We start from the raw sequence: 20161 nt of genomic DNA, 5'->3' as shown, positions 1-20161 counted from the left end.
TATTGCAAATGACAAGATATATTTCTTTTGTGTGTGTGTATACATATATATTCTTTATCCATTCATATATCAGTAAACACGTAGGTTGTTTCCTTATCTTGCTTGTTGTAGATAATGCTGCAATAAACATAGGTGTGCATATATCTTTTCAAATCAGTGTTTTCATTTTCTGTGGGTCAATATCCAGTAGTGGAATTACTGGATCATACGGTATTTCCATTCTTAATTTTTCAATTCACCTCTATACTGTTTTCCACAGTGATTGCATTTCCACCAATAGTACATGAGGATTCTCTTTTCTCCACATTCTTATCAACACTTTTACTTCTTTTTGTTACTAGCCATTTTGACAGATGTGAAGTGATACCTCATTGTGATTTTGATTTGCATTTCCACAATGATTAGTAATATTGAGCAGTTTTTCATGTGTCTCTTGGCCATTTGTATGCCTTCTTTGGAAAACTGTCAAATAATTCAGATAAACCAAATTCTCCCATACTACTTTCCCCACCCAATCAAGAAGAAACTCACAAGTGTTCTATAAATTCTACCATACTATTTGTATTGTTCTATGAATTGCTTATTTATCGATTTATATTTTTTGATTTTTAAAGATTTTATTTACTCATGAGAGACACAGAGAGAGGCAGAGACACAGGCAGAAGGAGAAGCAGGCTCCCTGTGGGGATCCTAATGCAGGACTCGATCCCAGGACCCTGGGATCACAATCTGAGCCAAAGGCAGATGCTCAACCACTGAGCCACCCAGGTGCCCCTGAATTGCTTATTTTAAACTTATCACTATATCTTGAACATTTTTAATAATAGTATGTATAAAGTTACCTCATTCTTTTTATTGCTATATTTTGTATTATGGAAGCACTTAGTAATTTAACCATTCCTCAATGATGGATATTTACTTTTTTATTATAAAGAACACTGCAATTATGGGGCCCCTCGGTGACTCAGTCAGGAGTCCGACTCTTGTTTTCAGCTCAGGTCATGATCTGAAGGTTATGGGATCAAGCCCCAAGTTGGGCTCCATGCTGAGTCTGGAGTCTAATTGTGATTCTCTCTCTCCCTCTCCCTCTGCCCCACCCCCTGCTCGTGCAGTAGCTAAATAAATAAATAAATAAATAAGTATATGTATATGTGTGTGTATATATATATATATATTTAAAATCTAAAAAAAAAGACTGCAGTGAATATCATATGTGTCTGTCTGTTTGTTTGTTTGTCTTAAGATTTTATTTATTCATTCATGAGAGACACCAAGAAAGAGAAGACATAGGCAGAAGGAGAAGCAGGCTCCTTCCAGGGAGCCTTTTGCAGGACTTGATCCCAGGACCTTGGGATCATGCCCTGAGCCAAAGCCAGATGCTCAACCACTGAGCCACCTAGGTGCCCCTCATATGTGTCTTTCTATGCAGATACTCATTTATTCAGTCATTCTGTCACTCATCAAAAATTCACTCATTGCCTGCTATGAATCACAAACTATTGTAGGACCTGGAGCAACATTGGAGAACAAAATGAAAAACAATTTTTTGATCTCATGTGATTTACATCCTAAGTGGGGAAGATAGACAACAAACTAATAAATAGGATGTCTGATTCTTTTTTTCCAAGGATTTTATTTATTTATGCATGAGAGACATAGAGAGAGAGAGGCAGAGACACGGGTAGAGGGAGAAGCAGGCTCCACTCCATGCAGGGAGCGTGACATGGGACTCAATCCTGGGTCTCCAGGATCCTACCCTGGGCTGAAGGCGGCACTAAACCGCTGAGCTACCAGGGCTGCCCAGGATGTCTGATTCTGATTAGGGCAAGGAAGGAAAGGAAAGTGGATAAAGCAACAGAAAGTAAACCATCAAGGACATGCTAATTTATATTGTGTAATTGGGAATACATTCCTCCCCAAATAATATTTGAGCAGAGACCTGAGTGAGGTGAATGAGCAGACTAGGTGGAAATCTTATGGAGAAAGGGACCCAACTCACAGGCTGGGGCTCTGATACAGTAGTATGCTAGGAGGAAGATGAAAGAAATCTGTGTGGGCAAACTAGAGTAAGCAAGGGGACAAGTAGTAAGAGAAGCAGTCAGGTGGTATGTATGCTTTCCTGGGGGAGGAAGTGGATTACAAAAGGTCTTTGGATTTTATGCAAAAGAAAAAAAAAATAGGTTCTAGAGATATACCCAAAAGAACTGAAAGCAGAGATTTGAACAGATTTTTGTATACTGATATTCATAGCAGCATTATTCACAATAGCCAAACAACCCAAACGCCTGGTGATGGATAAAGAAAATGTGGCATATATGTATAATGGAATAATATTTCAACCTTAAAGAGAATGAGATTCTGAGACATAGAATATGTATGAACCTCGAAAACGTTATACTAAGTGAATTAAATCAGACATAAAAGGACAAATATTGTATGATTCTACTTATACAGGATATGGAGAGTTCTAGTTCATAGACACAGTTAGTCCCTGGTGGGTGCCAGGGACTTGGGGGACGTGAATAGTGCATTATTATTTGATGGGTATGGAGTTTCAGTTTAAAAAAATGATGAGATTCTGGAGATGGATGGTAGTGATGGCTGCACAACAATGTGTATTTAATGCCACTGAACTGTATACTTAAAAAAACAGTTAAAATAGTAAAGTTTGTTATGTATATTTGACCACATTTTTTTTAAAAAAAAAAGTACAGATTCCTGGGACCGATCTGGGACCTGCTGAATCAGGAGGGGAAAATAAAGGGAGAGATGAGAAGCCATTGAAATGATTTGAGCAAGATTGATCTAAGTGTAGATCTTAGAAGTGTGTGTGAAAACACCAAGCATGCTGCAATTTCTGAAGGCTCAAAGATGAGTAAGAGTCAACAAAGATCAGTCAGACTGGCCAGGAAGGTGGGAGGAAAACCATGAGGGAGTTCGGTCTTTGGGGCTAACAGAGGAAAAACTTTCAAGAAGAGCAAAATCACTACTCTCAAATTTGTATTTTTTCCTGGGTTGATTCCCCAAGACTACTTTCTAAGTCAGAGGTCATGAGGAGGTTGTGAATGAATTGAAATTTTTAATGTGTACTGACAAAACACTCTCCGGAGAGAATAAAACAGCTTCCATACCAAAGAGTATGAGAGACATTTATTCTAAAATCTTTTATTACCGATATCTTAAATTTCTGCCAGTCTCAAACAGTGAGATCTCATTCTGTTTTCTCCTCAATGCTAGTGGGGTTAAACCTCTCTTCCTGTGATTATTGACCAGTTATATTATTTCTGGGATTTCCTAATTCTACCTTTGTTTTTCTAATTTTTAATCTTTCTTGAACTGATATACAGAACCTGAATTTTTTTTTTTAATGAAAGGATCCAAGATGTGGACAGACACATTTGAATAACAGATGCTTTCTAAGGGAAGTAGTAGGGAAGGAAAGGAACAAAGAAAAGAAAAGATGTTAAGTGGCTGGACCTTCACAGGTGTTGAATCTTTAAGATTTATGTATTCTTTCCATTTCAAGTTGTTTTGATGGATGTGCTTTACCTTTAGAATTCCATGGAGTAAATAATATAAAACCCTAAAACTAATATAAATAATACAGTGATGATTATCTTCTACTCACACCTCTGCATCTGTTTCGATTTTTGCATCAGCAGGATGAACACTGGTCTTTCAATTGTGCCTCTGAGGATGATGTGCTTGTAACTGTGTTACCAAGCTCAGTGTGTGTGTGTGTGTGTGTGTGTGTGTGTGTGTGAGAGAGAGAGAGAGAATGAGTGAGGGGAAAGAGAGAAAGAAAGAGATCAACAGCAATAAAGCATAGTGATGTTGCCTACAGTCTGTGTAAAAGCAGGTAAAACTGTTTTTGAAAATCAAATGAAAATATAGTCTTTCAGTCTTGTTCCAGCTGTGAGGTCTTTCACATCATTCTAGAATGCCTAGGACAAAGCTATCTTAGTTGCCCTAGTCACTCTGTCTTGGTGTCAGACTATCTGCAAAGATGAAAAAATTGAGTCTTAGGTAGATCTTGCTTGGCCAGATTGTCCAACCTGGTGATTGAAGAGGGCAGGGCCAGGTGTCAGGTGATCCTGTACCAGCTCTGCCAATATCTAACGATGTGACTTGCTTCAAGTCACTTCACCTCTGTAGGTCATGTTGGGAAAATCAAAATAAGGGATCAGGGCTGCATCAGGCATTTGGAATCTGTCATTTACAATGGAACAGTGATTCTATTTCCTATGAACTGCGAGTCCTTGGATAAATCACTTAGCCTCTATAAACCTGATTTATGCTTCCAATTTGTGAAGGAGGCTAATAGCACTTGAAACCCAATGTGAGACTTAGCCTTAACATATATCTAAAGTATCTATTATTTTGAAAGCATTTAATAAATAATTGCTGTGATTCCTAGTAGTAATCTGTAAAATTCCCCCCAGGACTCACATCCTGTTATTTTTTATTTGTGAGAAAAATAAGTAAAAGTATAGGCAGGAGAAATGAAAATGAAAAACATAATATTCGTGCATGATCCTACAAGCCTTGTCTATTTGCAAGATTGTGTTGATCCACATACCTATTTTTTCACTGTTCCTTTATTTGGAGAAAATCGTGCCTTTCATAGATATCATTGTCTTCAGTGAGTGGTAAGTTAAAGTGGAGACATTGAAATCATTAAAAAACATTATCCAAAATTTTTTGGTAAAGATTTTATATATTTATTCATGAGAGACACAGAGAGAGAAAGAGAGGGAGAGAGAGACAGACATAACATAGGCAGAGAGAGAAGCAGGCTCCATGCAGGGAGCCTGATGTGGGACTCGATCCTGGGACTTGAGGATCATACCCTGGGTTGAAGGCAGGCGCTCAACCGCTGAGCAACCCGGGTGTCCCACATTATCCAAATTTGCATAGCTTTTGGGGCCGTGGACACCAAACAGTTGCAGGAGTCGTAGGACTGATTTCAGAACAGCATCCTGTTCATTTAAGACAAGAATCAATGCAAGCCATGTGTTTTGTGAGGTGCTATTCATTACTGGCATCTAGAAATTCCTATTTCTTCACAATTAAAATTCATAAACCCTGATTCAATTCAGAAAGGACCTAAGAATGAATTTAGCATTTGGATTTAACTTGAGGCAGCATTTGGATATAACTTAGTATTTTAAGAATATTATGGGAGCTGAGAATCATCACATCACCCTTAAAAGTAAACTATGTCTTTATTGGGATTTTATAGAGTTTACACCTGTCAGAAATTGTATCATTTTAGATCTGAAAAGAGATCTGGGGGATGATAGCATTCAACCCCATCATCATTGTCCTAATGAAAAAAATGGAGGCCTAGATGAGTCAATAACTCCTTAGAAGTCTCAGGACCAGATCGTGGTGGCAACAGAATAAGTCAGCTACCTGCAGGGGGCTCAGAGGTTCCAGAGGGCTGATGAAACCCTGCTTAGTCACCCCCCATTTACAATGTGACTTTTTTGCATTCCTGAAACTTCTACTTTGAGTCACAATATGTCATTTTTAAAATTTCATTTTACTTCATTTATTTATTTACTTTTGTTTTTTATTTAAATTCCAGTTAGCTACCTACAGCTAACATACAACATACAGTTTCAGGAATACGACTTAGTGACTCAACACTTCCATAGATCACCCGGTGCTCATCACAACAAGTGCACTCCTTAATCTCCATCACCTATTTCACCCTTCCCCGTGCCCACCTCCCTTCTGGTAACCATCAGTTTATTCTCTATAGATAAAAGTCTGTTTCATGTTTGGTCTCTCCCTTTTTTTCCCCTTTACTCATTTGTTTTGTTTCTTAAGTGAGTGAAATCATATGGTATTTGTCTTTATCTGACTTCCCTCATTTAACATAAGACTAGCTCTAACCGCATCATTAAAAATGGCAATATTTCATTCTTTTTGGTGGCTGAGTAATATTCAATTGTACATATATACACCATGTCTTTATTCATCAATCGATGGACACTTGGGCTGTTTCCATAATTTGGCTTTGTAGATAATGCTGCTATGAACATCATTACACTATACAGAAACAGTACTTTAAATCAGTTGATCTTGCTGCAATAAAGTCCAGCAAAACCTTACCATCTCAAGCAAGCCCAGTATGCCGATTTGTGCTCAAGAAATGGTTAGGCTTTTGAAAAAGTCCTGTCACCTCAGACACTCAGATCCATACCTCGCACCTCCTCTCTGTTCTCTAAGGAGCCCACCATGCTGCTGTGTTCCTCTCCTCTTCTTCCACTTTTGTTGCTTGGTCCTTATCTTTCAGCTTCTCTTTATGTCAGGGGTGGTGAAAGGAAGCCCTAAGAAAAATACTTATAAAATAAAAATATATGAAATTTTTAACTATTTCAAATATTTTTATGTTATATTTTTAAAATATTTTTAAATTTAAAAACATTTTGTTTAAGTTTTTGTTTAAATTCCAGTTAATTAACATACAGTGTAACATTAGTTTTGGGTGCAAAAATATTTTTAAAAGAATAGATTTGAGAAGTCAGGAGCCAGTCAGAATCAGGTCAATTATTAGTAGGTTGATTTTTGAATGAAAAGAAAAAAGGAAAAAAAAGAAGCATATAAGGATGACAACAACTCTTTTACCACCTTTGTTGAGTTTATTTTCCTCCAGATAATATTTTTCTTATTTTACTTTTCAAGGTATTGAAATGTTTGAGATTTTTTCCAGACTATTTTTTCTTTGACAGGTGGTATTTCCTGCCCCATACATTTTTGTACAAGGAAAACCAGTGCTGAGAAGGAGCAAGGCAGAAACAGGAACTGAGCCTTTTGTCTTTGTTTTTATTTGTTTTGTTTTTTTGTGATTCCTAGCATGCATATTATATACTATTATTGTGGTTTCCTTTTTTTTTTTTTTTTAAGAAAATCATATTCTTTATGAGTGAGCTCTTGGCCATAATTTAGAGACTCTTGGAGAATAAATTAAGATGTATATGGAAGGATTTCAGGGAATATCAATGTTGTATTTAGTATGTTTGATTTTGTATCGATAAAGATAACAGAATTATTCTCTTATACTACTACCATCTACTCTTCCCTTATCGCTCCTCCTCCTACTGCTTACACTAATTCTGTCAGGAGGCACAGGTTATTAATATTAGCATCTGGTATGTATATTGCTTGTAAATGTTGACTGTGATTAGACAAGATACATCTTAAACTGTAGAATCACATATGTTAGAATAGGAGACAGTCTGAGCATACAGAGAAAATTCTCATGTCTATTTACTTTTATGTCCTCTCAGTTTTGGCAAGAGAACAGACCTGACTATGTCAACATCCAGCTGTACCTCAGTCAAACAGATGGGATACAGGTATGTAGTTAGATGTTTTTATAAATTAAACAGGCCTCTTGATAATAGAAGATTTACAGTAGGGGCTGTGCTGGAAGAAAATTTCTGCAGGTGGTTCAAAGAGAAGTTTCCCAGAGGAAGGCCTCTTTTGGAGTGTGTCCAAAAAACCCATGGCTTGTCCTTGAAGCCAACTGTGTTCTGCCTTTCATTTGTCCTCCTCACAGGGAGCTGGTACAGACCTTTGCATTCATCTCTCCTTTTCACTGTTGTTTCAAATTCTTTACCTCTAGAGATAGGACCATAAGTGAACAGTCTCATGATTATGTTCATCGAGGGGAATTTTTATGTGCAGAGACAAGATAAGGTCATACGTAGTTAAGCTTATTTTTCTTTAAGGGAAACCAAAAATGTCGTAGTATCCGTCACGTGTTATTTTCTTACTGTGCAACACACCGTGCTAAGCATTTCATATTCATTATCTTGTGTAATTCCAACAGATCCAAGAGGTAGATAGTGCCAAGATGATAGTGCTATACTCATGTTATAGATGAAGAAACTGATGTTTACAGATGACACTGAAGTGCTACGTAGGTGTGTAAATCTGGGCATGAATGCTTTCACAAGTTTTATTTTAGTATTTTCCATTATACATTTTCCATAATATTTTGGATACAAAACATGAATGCTTGTCAGTTATTTCAAAACTAATCTAACCCTATTTTTTTAGTCATATTTCTACCTTACTTGGTATGTAAAAAATTATTTCATTTTACTATTCTCGTGAAGCAAGTCAATATCATTATTCTTCATGGTATGGCTATAATTAAGGTATGGAGCATAAATCGCATTGGTTCTCAGTTTGTCAGCCTGGGACTCAGACACTTGTCCGCTCTTCTCACTGACCCTTCATTGTTGATCCAGATCTAATATTCTGTTCATTGCAAACTCCAGCCCATTAGAAGCTATTTGTTTATAGACCCAAGATTTGGAGCTCTTCTGTCTTAGACTGTCTTGTCTGGGATCATTTCCCCAAATTTATGATGACAATTTGTAGTATTTTACTCATATAATGAACCATATAAGACAACTGTATTTGCAGTGTAAAAACACTTCAATAAAGTTATTGTGCTGCACCCATTTTGAGAGTAGGCAGTTAAAATGCATTCTTTAACATTGCAGTTGTTAAAAATGAAGCAACTAACTGAAGTCTAGGAAAATCAGCCATTTGTAATAATGGCATTCAAGAAGATAATGAATTTTAAAGGAAAAGAGGAAGGAAATGATGCTTCAAAATGACTGTACTTAATTGCTTGCCATTTAATACTTACAGTCATGATATCACAGCAATTTGGTAGGAAGCCACAGCACCAGTAGAAATGATGTTAGAGAAATGGGTTATTCATCCAATTCTGGGTCATATAAAATATAGTGCTTTCTTTTTGGCAGAAGATAATTGGAGAAAAATATCAAGCACTGAATTCAAGACTTTTTATTGGACGTCCTCGGTGGAAACTTCTGTTTGATGAAATAGCAAAATGTAACAGAGGGTAAGTACTAGTGCTCAGGAAATTTGCCATATGGCTAAGGATCAAATTAAAATATTCTCAAGTCATCACATGTAGTTTTTAAAGACAAATTTGGGAATGGGTTTACAAATTACAAAGTCACTTAAACACTCAATTATCACTAGCAAAGGAGTAGGCAATGCAGGGACCACCTCGCATATCTTTAACATCAATAATTAAAAATTGGCTTTAAAAAAGTCTATTAAAGTATTTATGAGTAATACTCTCCAACCTACTTTCAAATTTGCATGGACCCATATTAAAATGGATATTCATTCTGATATCACGTATCAGATGATCATTGGAAAAACTTTTCAAAATCATGTTGGCAAACAAAGGAGCTCTACCAGCAGTTCTAACAATGAATGCACTTAAAAATCAGATTTTTGAACTTTTTTACAAGAATTAATAAATTCTTAAAAGCCCTTAATTTGTCATATATAGTCTCTAAAACAGGAGTATTTCCAAACATAATTTTTTTTCTTGGAAGCTATAATTATATGAAGAGTCTTAGCACTATGGGATATATGTCTATGATTTGATGCAAATACTGTTGAAGGAGAGCATTCACTTTAGGGCATAGACTAGCCAACCCTCTTGTCTTCTGTAAACTTGTAGTTCAGGGCAATGGCCTACAAGAATTCTAGAAGTGCTTTGAAAACCATATACACAATCACACATTTTAAATTTGGCATTGAAATAGTTTCATCAAAAGTTCAAGTAGTTGGGAAGCTCTAATGTCTAACATATTGCACATGCTGACATCTTGAAATTAATATAACTCTCTAAGCATGTCTACTGGAATAAAATATCAGTTTTTTGATACCAACCTCATATTTGGACAGATATACAAATAAGCTTTTATTAGCAGGTGGAAATTTTACATTATTTTTTCTACTTAAGCTTGTATTTCTATCTTATTTATCCTGTAGAATTTATCAAAATTAAATATGTTTTTACATTGGAATGAACCATTTTTTTGTTGCTTAAGTAAATATACTTCTGCAGTAAGAATGTACATAAATTAAAGATTGAATTTTTTTAAATTTCCTTTGACCCTATGGCTCTTCTAGTTGGTCAGTTCATAATTTAAAACCTACATTTTTATAAATATAAAAAGGATATTTATAAATGGATGAGGCAGCTTATTGGATGAAGAGTTCTAAAAAAGCTTCAAGTCATGAACTCATGAATGAATATGATTTATTGAAAGAACCACTGATTCATCAAGGCCCTTGGCCATCTTTAGAGATTTTATTTTAGGAATTATGGTGTGGAGCCCCAGGAGTGAAATTTTATTTTATTTTATGCTATTTTTTAAAAGATTTTATTTATTTATCCATGAGAGACACAGAGAGAGAGAGGCAGAGACATAGGCAGAGGGAGAGGCAGGCTCCCTACAGGGAGTCCCATGTGGAACTTGATCCTGGAATCACGGATCACTCCCTGAGCTGAAGGCAGATGCTCAACCACTGAGCAACCCATGTGCCCCGCCCCCCCCCCCCCCCCAGGAGTGAAATTTTAAAAAGAATATAGCTATTGCTGAAAGTAAGATTGCAGCTTTGTTTGAGACCACTTCTGGATTTCCCTTCTCATGATGAAGTAGTTTTGAGTTAAAGAGGGAAGGATTATTTTGAAACAGAGGTCCTTTGTCATAAGTAGGGCCCTCGTTAAAGGTGAATTTATAGAATTAAAAAACTGTCACTGTAACTGTGGTTATATTCTTTTCCCATCTTTCTCCAGTATCATCCACCTAGATGTAATAATAGGGTCATACTAAACTGGGTCTCGTTATGCACCACAGACTCCTTTAATGACATTCAGCTGACTTCTGACAAGCATTCTGTTAGTAGTTTTTATGGTATAGTGATGAAAATTTTGGAATTTTGTTGTTACCATTGTTTTTACTCAATTCTGAAACCAAACTCTGCAACGGTAGAAGATCACTTATAAGAAATTAGATTGGGATTATTGATTTATTTCATTATTTCTTAAGAATTCTCATTTGTTAAACTGTTCATGATTTAGATGGGTTTTGTATGTTTATTTGGGTGTTGTTCATTTTCTTCAAACAGCAAAGCTGGTTTAAGAAGAGCAAGTGTGTACCATCTACTGTTGACATTTTGTACAACACTTTCATTTTGTGTATTTGCTCTATACAGGCACCTAAAATGCATTATTTTTAAAGAATTTTTACGTGGCATATTTAGGAAAAAAATTAGGTCAACATCTTAAGAGTTCATTAACTAGAAAAAAGGTGCTATTTATTATTTTTATTATTTTTTAAAAGGTGCTATTTAAAGAGAAGTCCTCATTATAGGTGTAAAATTTTTGTTGTACATTAACCATGTGTACATAAATTACTGAAAGAATATGTAGAGATACACATGTATACTTATAAAAGTATATATTCACATATATGTGCATGTAGATATTTGCTTATATATATTTAAAATCTATATACTGAAAATATGAACTTTGATTTTTTAACCAAAGTTGAATGAATCTCTAATATAGAATTTTTCAATGTAGTCTTTTTCAGATACACACATATTGCTCATGGTTAATTTCCATGTAATTCTGCATCACAGTATTCTAGAATATGGATGACATGATCATTGCTACCCTATTTATGGATATATAAGTTACCTCCAGTCCTTCATTGTTGCAAACAGTGCTATGGCCATTATCTTTGCACATACTTTCTCATGCTCTTGTGGGAGTATTGCAGTAGGTTAGGCTCCTTGAAATGGAATTGCTGGCTCAAAGAGTATGTACATTTAGATAGCGTCCTATCAAATCCAAAAGGCTGAGTCAATTTATACTCAATTTATTTTACATACCTGTATGAGGTGGTTCCTTCCTCGTGTGGCTCTTTTAAATTCAGAAAATGAATTGTGTAATGGTATGATCAAGGAAAGCGAAGGAGCTTTTGAAGTCACCCTGCTTTCATCATTATTTTACAAGTGAAGAAGCTAGGAGCCAAAAGATAATGATTTATCTCAAGCTCTGGTTAATGAGTCCAATTCAGAATGAACCCTCTCTTCTGACTATAAAGTTCAATGTGCTTTATTTACAGCAGAGCAGGGTCGCAAGGAGAAAGAATAGCAATTTTATTTTACCATGTCCCTCTTGAGGACAGTGAAATGTTCCAAGCAACCATCATGTTCACCATGTATGTTACAGCAGAATGTTAACTCCCATATACTAAAAGTGTATACTAATTTTTCAAAAACATAAAAAGATTTTGTAAATATTATTTTCTAAGTCACTCAGTATTTACTAAGATAACAGGACATTTTGTATTATACTAAACCAACGCCTATTTTCCTATTTAAAAAAAAGTATATATGATATCTGGGTACTTTTAAAGTGATAATTTTGTTGTGAAATATTTAAGAGAAGCCTTTAGGAAGTCTGTAAAAATTGAAAAACAAACTTTATAATTGCCCTGTGAAGAACGTAATGGTATCTTATTGTAATGCAATATTGACAGAAATGTATACAAACAGGCACAATGACTCCGTGCTTTCTCATTTTCATGAAAACCACATTATGTTTTTTGTTTGTTTTTGGATTTTGGTGGGATAAGCTGAATGGTTCAATTTTTTTTTTTTTAAGATTTAAAATTTTATTTTTTTTAATTTAATTTTATTTTTTAATAATAAATTTACTTTTTATTGGTGTTCAATTTACCAACATACAGAATAACACCCAGTGCTCATCCCGTCAAGTGCCCCACTCAGTGCCTGTCACCCATTCACCCCCATCCCCCACCCTCCTCCCCTTCCACCACCCCTAGTTTGTTTCCCAGAGTTAGCAGTCTTTATGTTCTGTCTCCCTTTCTGATATTGCCTACCCATTTCTTCTCCCTTCCATTCTATTCCCTTTCAGTATTATTTATATTCCCCAAATGAATGAGACCATATAATGTTTGTCCTTCTCCGATTGACTTACTTCACTCAGCATAATACCCTCCAGTTCCATCCACGTTGAAGCAAATGGTGGGTATTTGTCGTTTCTAATTGCTGAGTAATATTACATTGTATACACAGACCACATCTTCTTTATCCATTCATCTTTCGATGGACACCGAGGCTCCTTCCACAGTTTGGCTATTGTGGACATTGCTGCTAGAAACATCGGGGTGCAGGTGTCCCGGCGTTTCATTGCATCTGTATCCTTGGGGTAAATCCCCAGCAGTGCAATTGCTGGGTCATAGGGCAGATCTATTTTTAACTCTTTGAGGAACCTCCACACAGTTTTCCAGAGTGGCTGCACCAGTTCACATTCCCACCAACAGTGTAAGAGGGTTCCCTTTTCTCCGCATCCTCTCCAACATTTGTGGTTTCCTGCCTTGTTAATTTTCCCCATTCTCACTGGTGTGAGGTGGTATCTCATTGTGGTTTTGATTTGTATTTCCCTGATGGCAAGTGATGCAGAGCATTGATTTAAGTAACCTAGTGTGTCTGGATCTGGTTTTAATAGTAATCTAAATTTTATAAAGTAAAATTTATTTTTGCACTACTTTATTTTCTTCCTTCTCACTTTGGGTTTAATTGGGTTTTATTTTGGTAGTTTCTTAAGATAGAACCTTGTATCATTGATTTCAGTCCCTTGTTCTTTTCTAATAAAAGTGTTCAATTCTATAAATTCCCCTCCCAACACGTTAGCTACATTATACAAATGTTGATCTATTTTAATTTTTATACACTTCAAAGTATTTTTAATCTTCAGTGTGATTTCTTCTCTGACCCATTGGTTGTTTTAGAAGTGTGTTGTTTAATTTCCAAACATGTGGGGATTTTACAGATATCTTTTTGGTTTTGATTTCTAGTTCAATTGGGTTCTTTTGAGAAAATATACTCTGTGATTTCAATCCTTTATAATTTATTGAGACTGTTTTACTGCCCAGAATATGGTCTGTCTTCATGAATGTTCCACATGCACTTGAAAAGAATTTGTATTCCATTGTTTGGGAATAGAGCACACTATAAATAACAATTAGTTCCAATTGCTTGATAGTGGCATTCAGGTCTTTAGTACACTTATGATTTTTCTCTTTGTTCTGTCAATTACAGATAGAAGAGCATTGGAATAGTCAACTGTAATTCTTGATTTATCTGTCTTTACAGTCCTATTAGTTTTTGTTTCATGTATATTGGAGTATTTTAGTTGGAGGATTTAGTTGTGTTTAAACTATTTCATTACATATTATTATCATTGTACTTTATTATATTTATCCATTACAAAATATACTACATTTTATTATTTCATGGAGCAAAAAAATATTGGATTTTTTTCTAGCTTCATTGAGATACAACTAACATAATATTGCATAAGTTTAATATGTACAATGTAATGATTTGATATATGAATATATATATTGTGAAAGGACTACTCAGTCATCACCTCACATAATTACAATTTCTGTGTGTGTCTGTGCGTGTGAAGAGAACTTTTAAGATCTACTCTCTTAGCACCTTTACACCTTATACAACACAGTATTGTTAAGTATAGTCACCATGCTGTGCATTACATTCCCAGAACTTACTCTTCTTATAATTAGAAGTTTATAATTCTTTTCAACCTTCACTCATTCCCCACCTCTCCCACCTGGCCCTGGCAACCACCAGTCTGCTCTCTGTTTTTATGAGTTTGGATTTTGGGGGGGATTTTTCTGATTCTACATATAGATGAGAGTATACAATATTTATCTTTCTTTGTCTGATTTTATCACTTAGCACAAAATCCAGCCCCTTATCAGATACATAGTTTGCAAATATTTTTCCCATTCCATAGGCTATCTTTTCATTTTGTTGATCATTTCTTGTGCTGTACAGAAGCTTTTTAATTTGATAGAGTCCCACATGTTTATTTCTGCTGTTATTGCTTATGCTTTTGGTGACATATCCATTACATTAATGCCAAGCCTAATGTCAAGAAGCTTTTTCCCTATGTTCTTTTCTAGGAATTTGATGGTTTCAGATCTTACATTTAGGTCTTTAATTCTTCCCAAGTTAATTTTTGTGAGTGGTGTGAAATGGGGGTTCAGTTTCATTTTATGCATGAAAATATCCAGTTTTCCCAGCACCATTTATTGAAGAGATTATATTTTTCTCGTTGAGTATTCTTGGCTTCCTTTGGTTGGGTTTAAATCTGGCAGTTTACCATTGCTTTTTCTTCTTTCTTTCTTTCTTTCTTTCTTTCTTTCTTTCTTTCTTTCTTTCTTTCTTTCCCTTCTTTTAGATTGAGTACATTTATGATTCTGTTTTTTTCTCTTTTATTGGCATATTAGCCATACTTCTCTGTTTGTCTGTTTGCTTTTAGTGAATTCTTTAAGGCATTGGTTCCCAAACTGCATTCCTTGGACAAGCATCACCAGGAGCTTGTTAGAAAAGCAAATTCTTGAGTCCTATCCAAGATTTCTAGTATCAGAAGCTCTAGGGATGGTCTGTGGACCAGATGGTCTATGGTCTGTGAAGTCCCTCAAGTAATTCTGAGGAAGCTAAAATCAGAGAAACATTGTTCTCAGTTTAGAGTGTACATCATTAGCTTATCACAGTGTACTCCAAATAATGTTATACCACTTTCTGTACTTCCATTCCCCCTGTGTCTCCTTGGCCATTATTCTTTTTTTTTTTTTTTTGGCCATTATTCTTATTGTTCTTTCTTTTCCATAAACTATATACTTCATGATGCACTGTGATTCCATTTGTTTTAGGCACCAGTAATAATTCAAAGACATTAAAAGTTAGACAAAATACAGATTATATTTATTCACAGATTTACCATTTTTGCGCTCTTCATTTTTCTGGGTAAACTCAAATTTACATCTGATTTCATTCTCCTTCCTGAAGAATTTCCTTTAATATATTTTATAGTACTGGCTTGCTGGTGATGAATTCTCTCCTCTTTTGTTTGCTAAGCTTATATTCCATCCTCAGTTTTGAAAGTGATTTTTGTTTAGTGTAGAATTTGCTTGGTACAGCATAGTTGAATTTTCTCTTGTCTTTCAGCACTTTGAAGATGTTACTTCATTGCCTCCTGACATGCATAGTTTTTGACGAGAACTCCGTCTTTCATCTTCTCTTTATTATTTGTAATGTGTCTTTTTCTGCCCTCCTCTGGCTGTTTTTATGTTTTTCTCTTTGTCACTGGTTTTAAGTTTTATTGTAAGTTGATTTACATGGTTTTCTTTGTGTGTATTCTCCTTGGGATTCATTAGACCCTTGGATCTATGTATTTGTTTTCATCAGATTTTCGGAAAAACTGGCAACTATTTATTAAGTGTTTTTTTTTTTTCTCTTTTCCTTTATCTTCTCACATGTTGGGACTAGAATTGCATCTATCTTTGACTAGTTGATTTAGTGTTGATTAGATAGACTAGTTGATTTAGCCTCTGTTCATTTTTTTCCCCTGATTTTTGTTGTCTATGTGATCCATTTGGATAGATTGTAGTGCTAGTTCTTTAAGTTTAATTATCTTTTCTTCTGCAGTGCCTATTTTTCTGTTAACCTATCAGTATCCTTATAATTTTAAAGGTTGCATTGATCACTAGAATTTCCATTTAGGCCTTGAAAAAATCTTCTATTTCTCTTCTCACCATGTTGATACTTCCTTTGAACATAATGAAGTATGTTTCTCATCACTGTTTCAAGAAAATGTTTGATAATGGGTTAAACAAATTTATTTTCTCAAAACTCAAGAGGCTGGAAGTCTAATATCAAGAGGCTAGCAGGGTTGATTTCTTCTGAGACCTTCCTCCTTGGCTTGCAAATGACTACTTTCTTGCAGTCTCTTCATATGATCTTTTTGAGCATGTGCATTCTCTCATGTTTCTTCATATATCCAGTTTCTTCTCATAAAGATATTATTCAGATTGGAATAGGATCCACTCTAAAGCTTTAACTTATTTACATCATTAAAGCTTTTCTCTCCAAATACAACTATATTCTGAAGTACTGGGGGTTTGATTTTCAACATAACGAATTTAGAGGGGACATAGTTCAGCCCATAACATTCCCAGTTATGGTTTATAAAATTCTTGGTAATTTCTTATTGAATACTGTAAATTTTGAAGTTGAGATGTTACATGCCAAATTTTGATCTTCTCTTTTCAATATTGTTGGACTTGTTTCTAGCATGCAGTTTGTGACTTAGGTTCAGTTTGATCTTTCTTAAGTATAGATCCAGAGCACCTTCACTCTAAGGCTAATTTTACCAACATCCACCCCACTCTTGCAAGTAAGGTGATAACTTTCTAGAACACTACCCATTGCCCACGTATGATATATAGATCTTTCCGTTCTGGCTTGTGGGAATATGAATTATTCACAACCTTGTGTCAACTCAGAATTGTTTGCCTTACTGCTCCCTGCTAGTTCCTTATCCAGATTCATGTAGTTTCCTCTCACACATGAGCAAATCAGTACTCAGCCAAAGACTTGAGGATACAGCCCTACAGATTTCTGAAGCTTCCTTCTGTGGGTCTCTCTTACCTTCCACAAATTCTGGAATTTATCGCCTTGTCCTCCATGAATTCCATTCTTTGTCTCTTCAACTCAGTGAGCCCCTCAATCTTGGCTTGAATTTCTCTGTGCTGCATCCTGTAGATTGCCTCCAGGCCATAAGCAGAGACAGTTGCTGAACTCACCTCGGTTTTTTCTCTTTTTCTTAGGAATCTAGTCCCCACTACTCCATCATGGCTGCAAGTGAAAATTCTATTTTGTAGTTCTTTGTTTCATTTTCTTTTTTTTTTAAGATTGTATTTATTTATTCATAAGAGACATAGAAAGAGGCAGAGACATGGGCAGAGGGAGAAGCAGGCTCTGCGCAGGGAGCCCGAGGTGGGACTTGATCCCAGGACCCTGGGATCACAACCTGAGCCAAAGACAGCAGCTCAACCACTGAGCCACCGAGGTGTCTGTCTTTGTTTCATTTTTCAAGGTGAAAAGTTTTAGTAAAAATCATTTTTTAGGTATTTATTATAAAATCTTAGTACCCATTTAAATGCATTTACTGGATTTTTTTTCTGTACCACTTATTCTCAGATAAGATAATGAGGACAAACTATACTTTATCCAAGATACGATATGAATTGTTAATCATTTTGGTATTCTAGACGAATTCAATGCAAAAACAAACTTAGGAGGAAGATTGATGTGAAATACTAGTCATTTTCTGGTATTTATTTAGTCTATTTGTTAGGGATATATATAATTTATATACTAAAATTTTATGTTAGCAAACAATAAAACATGCTTGGCATTTGGTGCAGTTTTTACAGTGCATAAATAAAAAAGAAAATGCATACAGATTAATATGCTTTTGTTTCAACATGGGTATAAATTAGTTACTTAAAATTATCCTTTCAAATTGGTAGTAGCTTTTCTTTCTCTTATTCATCACTGCCCATGCCAATTCAAGGGATCTTTAGAAAAATGCATATACAACATCTAGTAAGAGAAGACTGACATGATTCAGTATGGATGGGCATCTATCCACTGCTGCAATTGATTTGATTTCTTCATGTAATGGAAAGGCTAAGGGCAGACTGCTCACTTTCTGTCTGATGATAAGCAAATCTGTGCTCCTAGTTACATTCCTTGAATTATCCTGAATTCTTACAGGGAAAGCATGAAGTACTTCATGGTGAAAACTTACATTTGGAAATAATTGGGAAATTAATTCAGCATGCAAAGCAGCAAGAAATGAACTTTGTTAATACCTGAACTATGCTCCTGACACATCTTGTTATGTTCTGTCTAATTTTCCACCTGATTTTCCATTTTCTCCCTCTCTCTTACCAGGAAAACTGTTGGTGTTTTCTGCTGCGGACCCAATTCAATTTCTAAGACTCTTCACAAACTGAGTAACCGAAACAACTCATATGGGACAAGATTTGAATACAATAAAGAATCTTTCAGCTGAAAGCCTTTGAGAAGAATCAGGACTCTAAACCAGGAATGAGTGCAATTTCTAAGACTTTGAAGCTCAGCTGAATCAAGTAGCTGTGTGATGCCAAAGAGTAGCAAGGTTTTCTTATTTATGATTATTTAAAAATGGAAATGCAGAGGATATGGCAGGATGACAAGTCACATTACATGTTTAATCTGAAACCAAAGAGGCCCTGAAGAGTAGTTGCTGTGATGATTCACTTTTCAGTGCTCAAATGAAAAGAAAACTATTTGATGCACACTGTTGATTTTTATGGACGATTCAAGAACTCCCTAGTGAGGCACTGCACTTGCTCACTGTGAGGCTGATAGCCTTGGTCCTCTTTAAATTGTTTTTGGTTGAACAAATACAAGATTGAATGAAATTAAAAATGCATTGAAACTCAGATTACATTTTCTACATGAGTATAAACAGAATAGCTTTGATTTAGAAAAAGCTCCAGGCAAATATAGTAGATGTTTGAAGATATAGCACAGGACTCTATTAATACGGGTACTTTGTGTCTCCTCTTCCTCACTACTGATGCTAATACCTCTATTTGATGTCTGTGGACTTCATGCTGAATGAACTTTTGTAGATGTTAATGGAGTATTTTTATATTTATCTTTCTTCCTTTTTCCTCTCTCTATGGAAATCTGCCCTCCTTTGCATGCATCAGATACAATGATTTAATCGATCCTTTTCATCTGCAGTTTACTTAATCTATTACTGTTGGATAGTAATGAAGAAAATATCATTACTGTAAAACATAAAGGAATGTATAGACTAAATAACTTTTTTTCCTTTGTCAGCATTTTGGCCTCTGTTATTTTTATTTACCTTTTCCCCCCAGCATAGATTCTTATTTTTAGACCCTTAAGGTACTTTGTTTAATTTGCACTTTGAGACAGAAGAGCATTGTGTCTCTCAGTGGTCACTGAGTCATAAGATGTCTTTCTTTTGTCACACATTGGTTTCTACTGGAGCCCATTGAAAGTGCAATCACATTCCTGAACAGTAACAACCAAAAAACCTGCCCGTACTTTGCTTTCTACACAAGAGAAAATATTTCATTAATTATTTGAATTTAAGTTCAGAATCGAGAATAGTATTTGTTGCAGCATTTGGTATTCTGGGTCTTGATGGGAAATAATTGAGTTTAAAGTCACTGTTCGGACTATACTGCATGATCCTGTCAGTTTATGCTCATTAGCCATTATATTCTTGGCTCAGGGGATGACTCTACTTCCCTACTTACAAATTAAGTTATTTTTGCAGTATAGTGATTTTGTTTTGTAGACATCTCTCATT

The 20161-nt window shown here is 35.3% G+C and overlaps 1 protein-coding gene across 5 annotated transcripts in view; it reads left to right on the top strand.

The window, feature by feature from the left end:
- The window catches only part of NOX4 (NADPH oxidase 4), a 165338-nt gene extending 145674 nt beyond the window's left edge, over window positions 1-19664 (top strand). For all 5 annotated transcript variants that reach the window (XM_041730488.1, XM_041730489.1, XM_041730487.1 and 2 more), the window contains 3 exons: window positions 7299-7367; window positions 8793-8893; window positions 18724-19664. In XM_041730488.1, coding sequence (XP_041586422.1) covers window positions 7299-7367; window positions 8793-8893; window positions 18724-18844 — 291 coding nt within the window. In that variant the 3' untranslated portion in view covers window positions 18845-19664. The remainder of the gene's footprint in view (window positions 1-7298; window positions 7368-8792; window positions 8894-18723) is intronic.
- Window positions 19665-20161: the final 497 nt, after the last annotated feature.

Source organism: Vulpes lagopus, chromosome 15 (genome assembly GCF_018345385.1).
Source record: "Vulpes lagopus strain Blue_001 chromosome 15, ASM1834538v1, whole genome shotgun sequence".
NCBI classification, from domain to species: Eukaryota; Metazoa; Chordata; class Mammalia; order Carnivora; family Canidae; genus Vulpes; species Vulpes lagopus.
The sequence above is the reverse complement of the archived record's forward strand: the minus strand, read 5'-3'. Positions and strand labels throughout refer to the sequence as shown.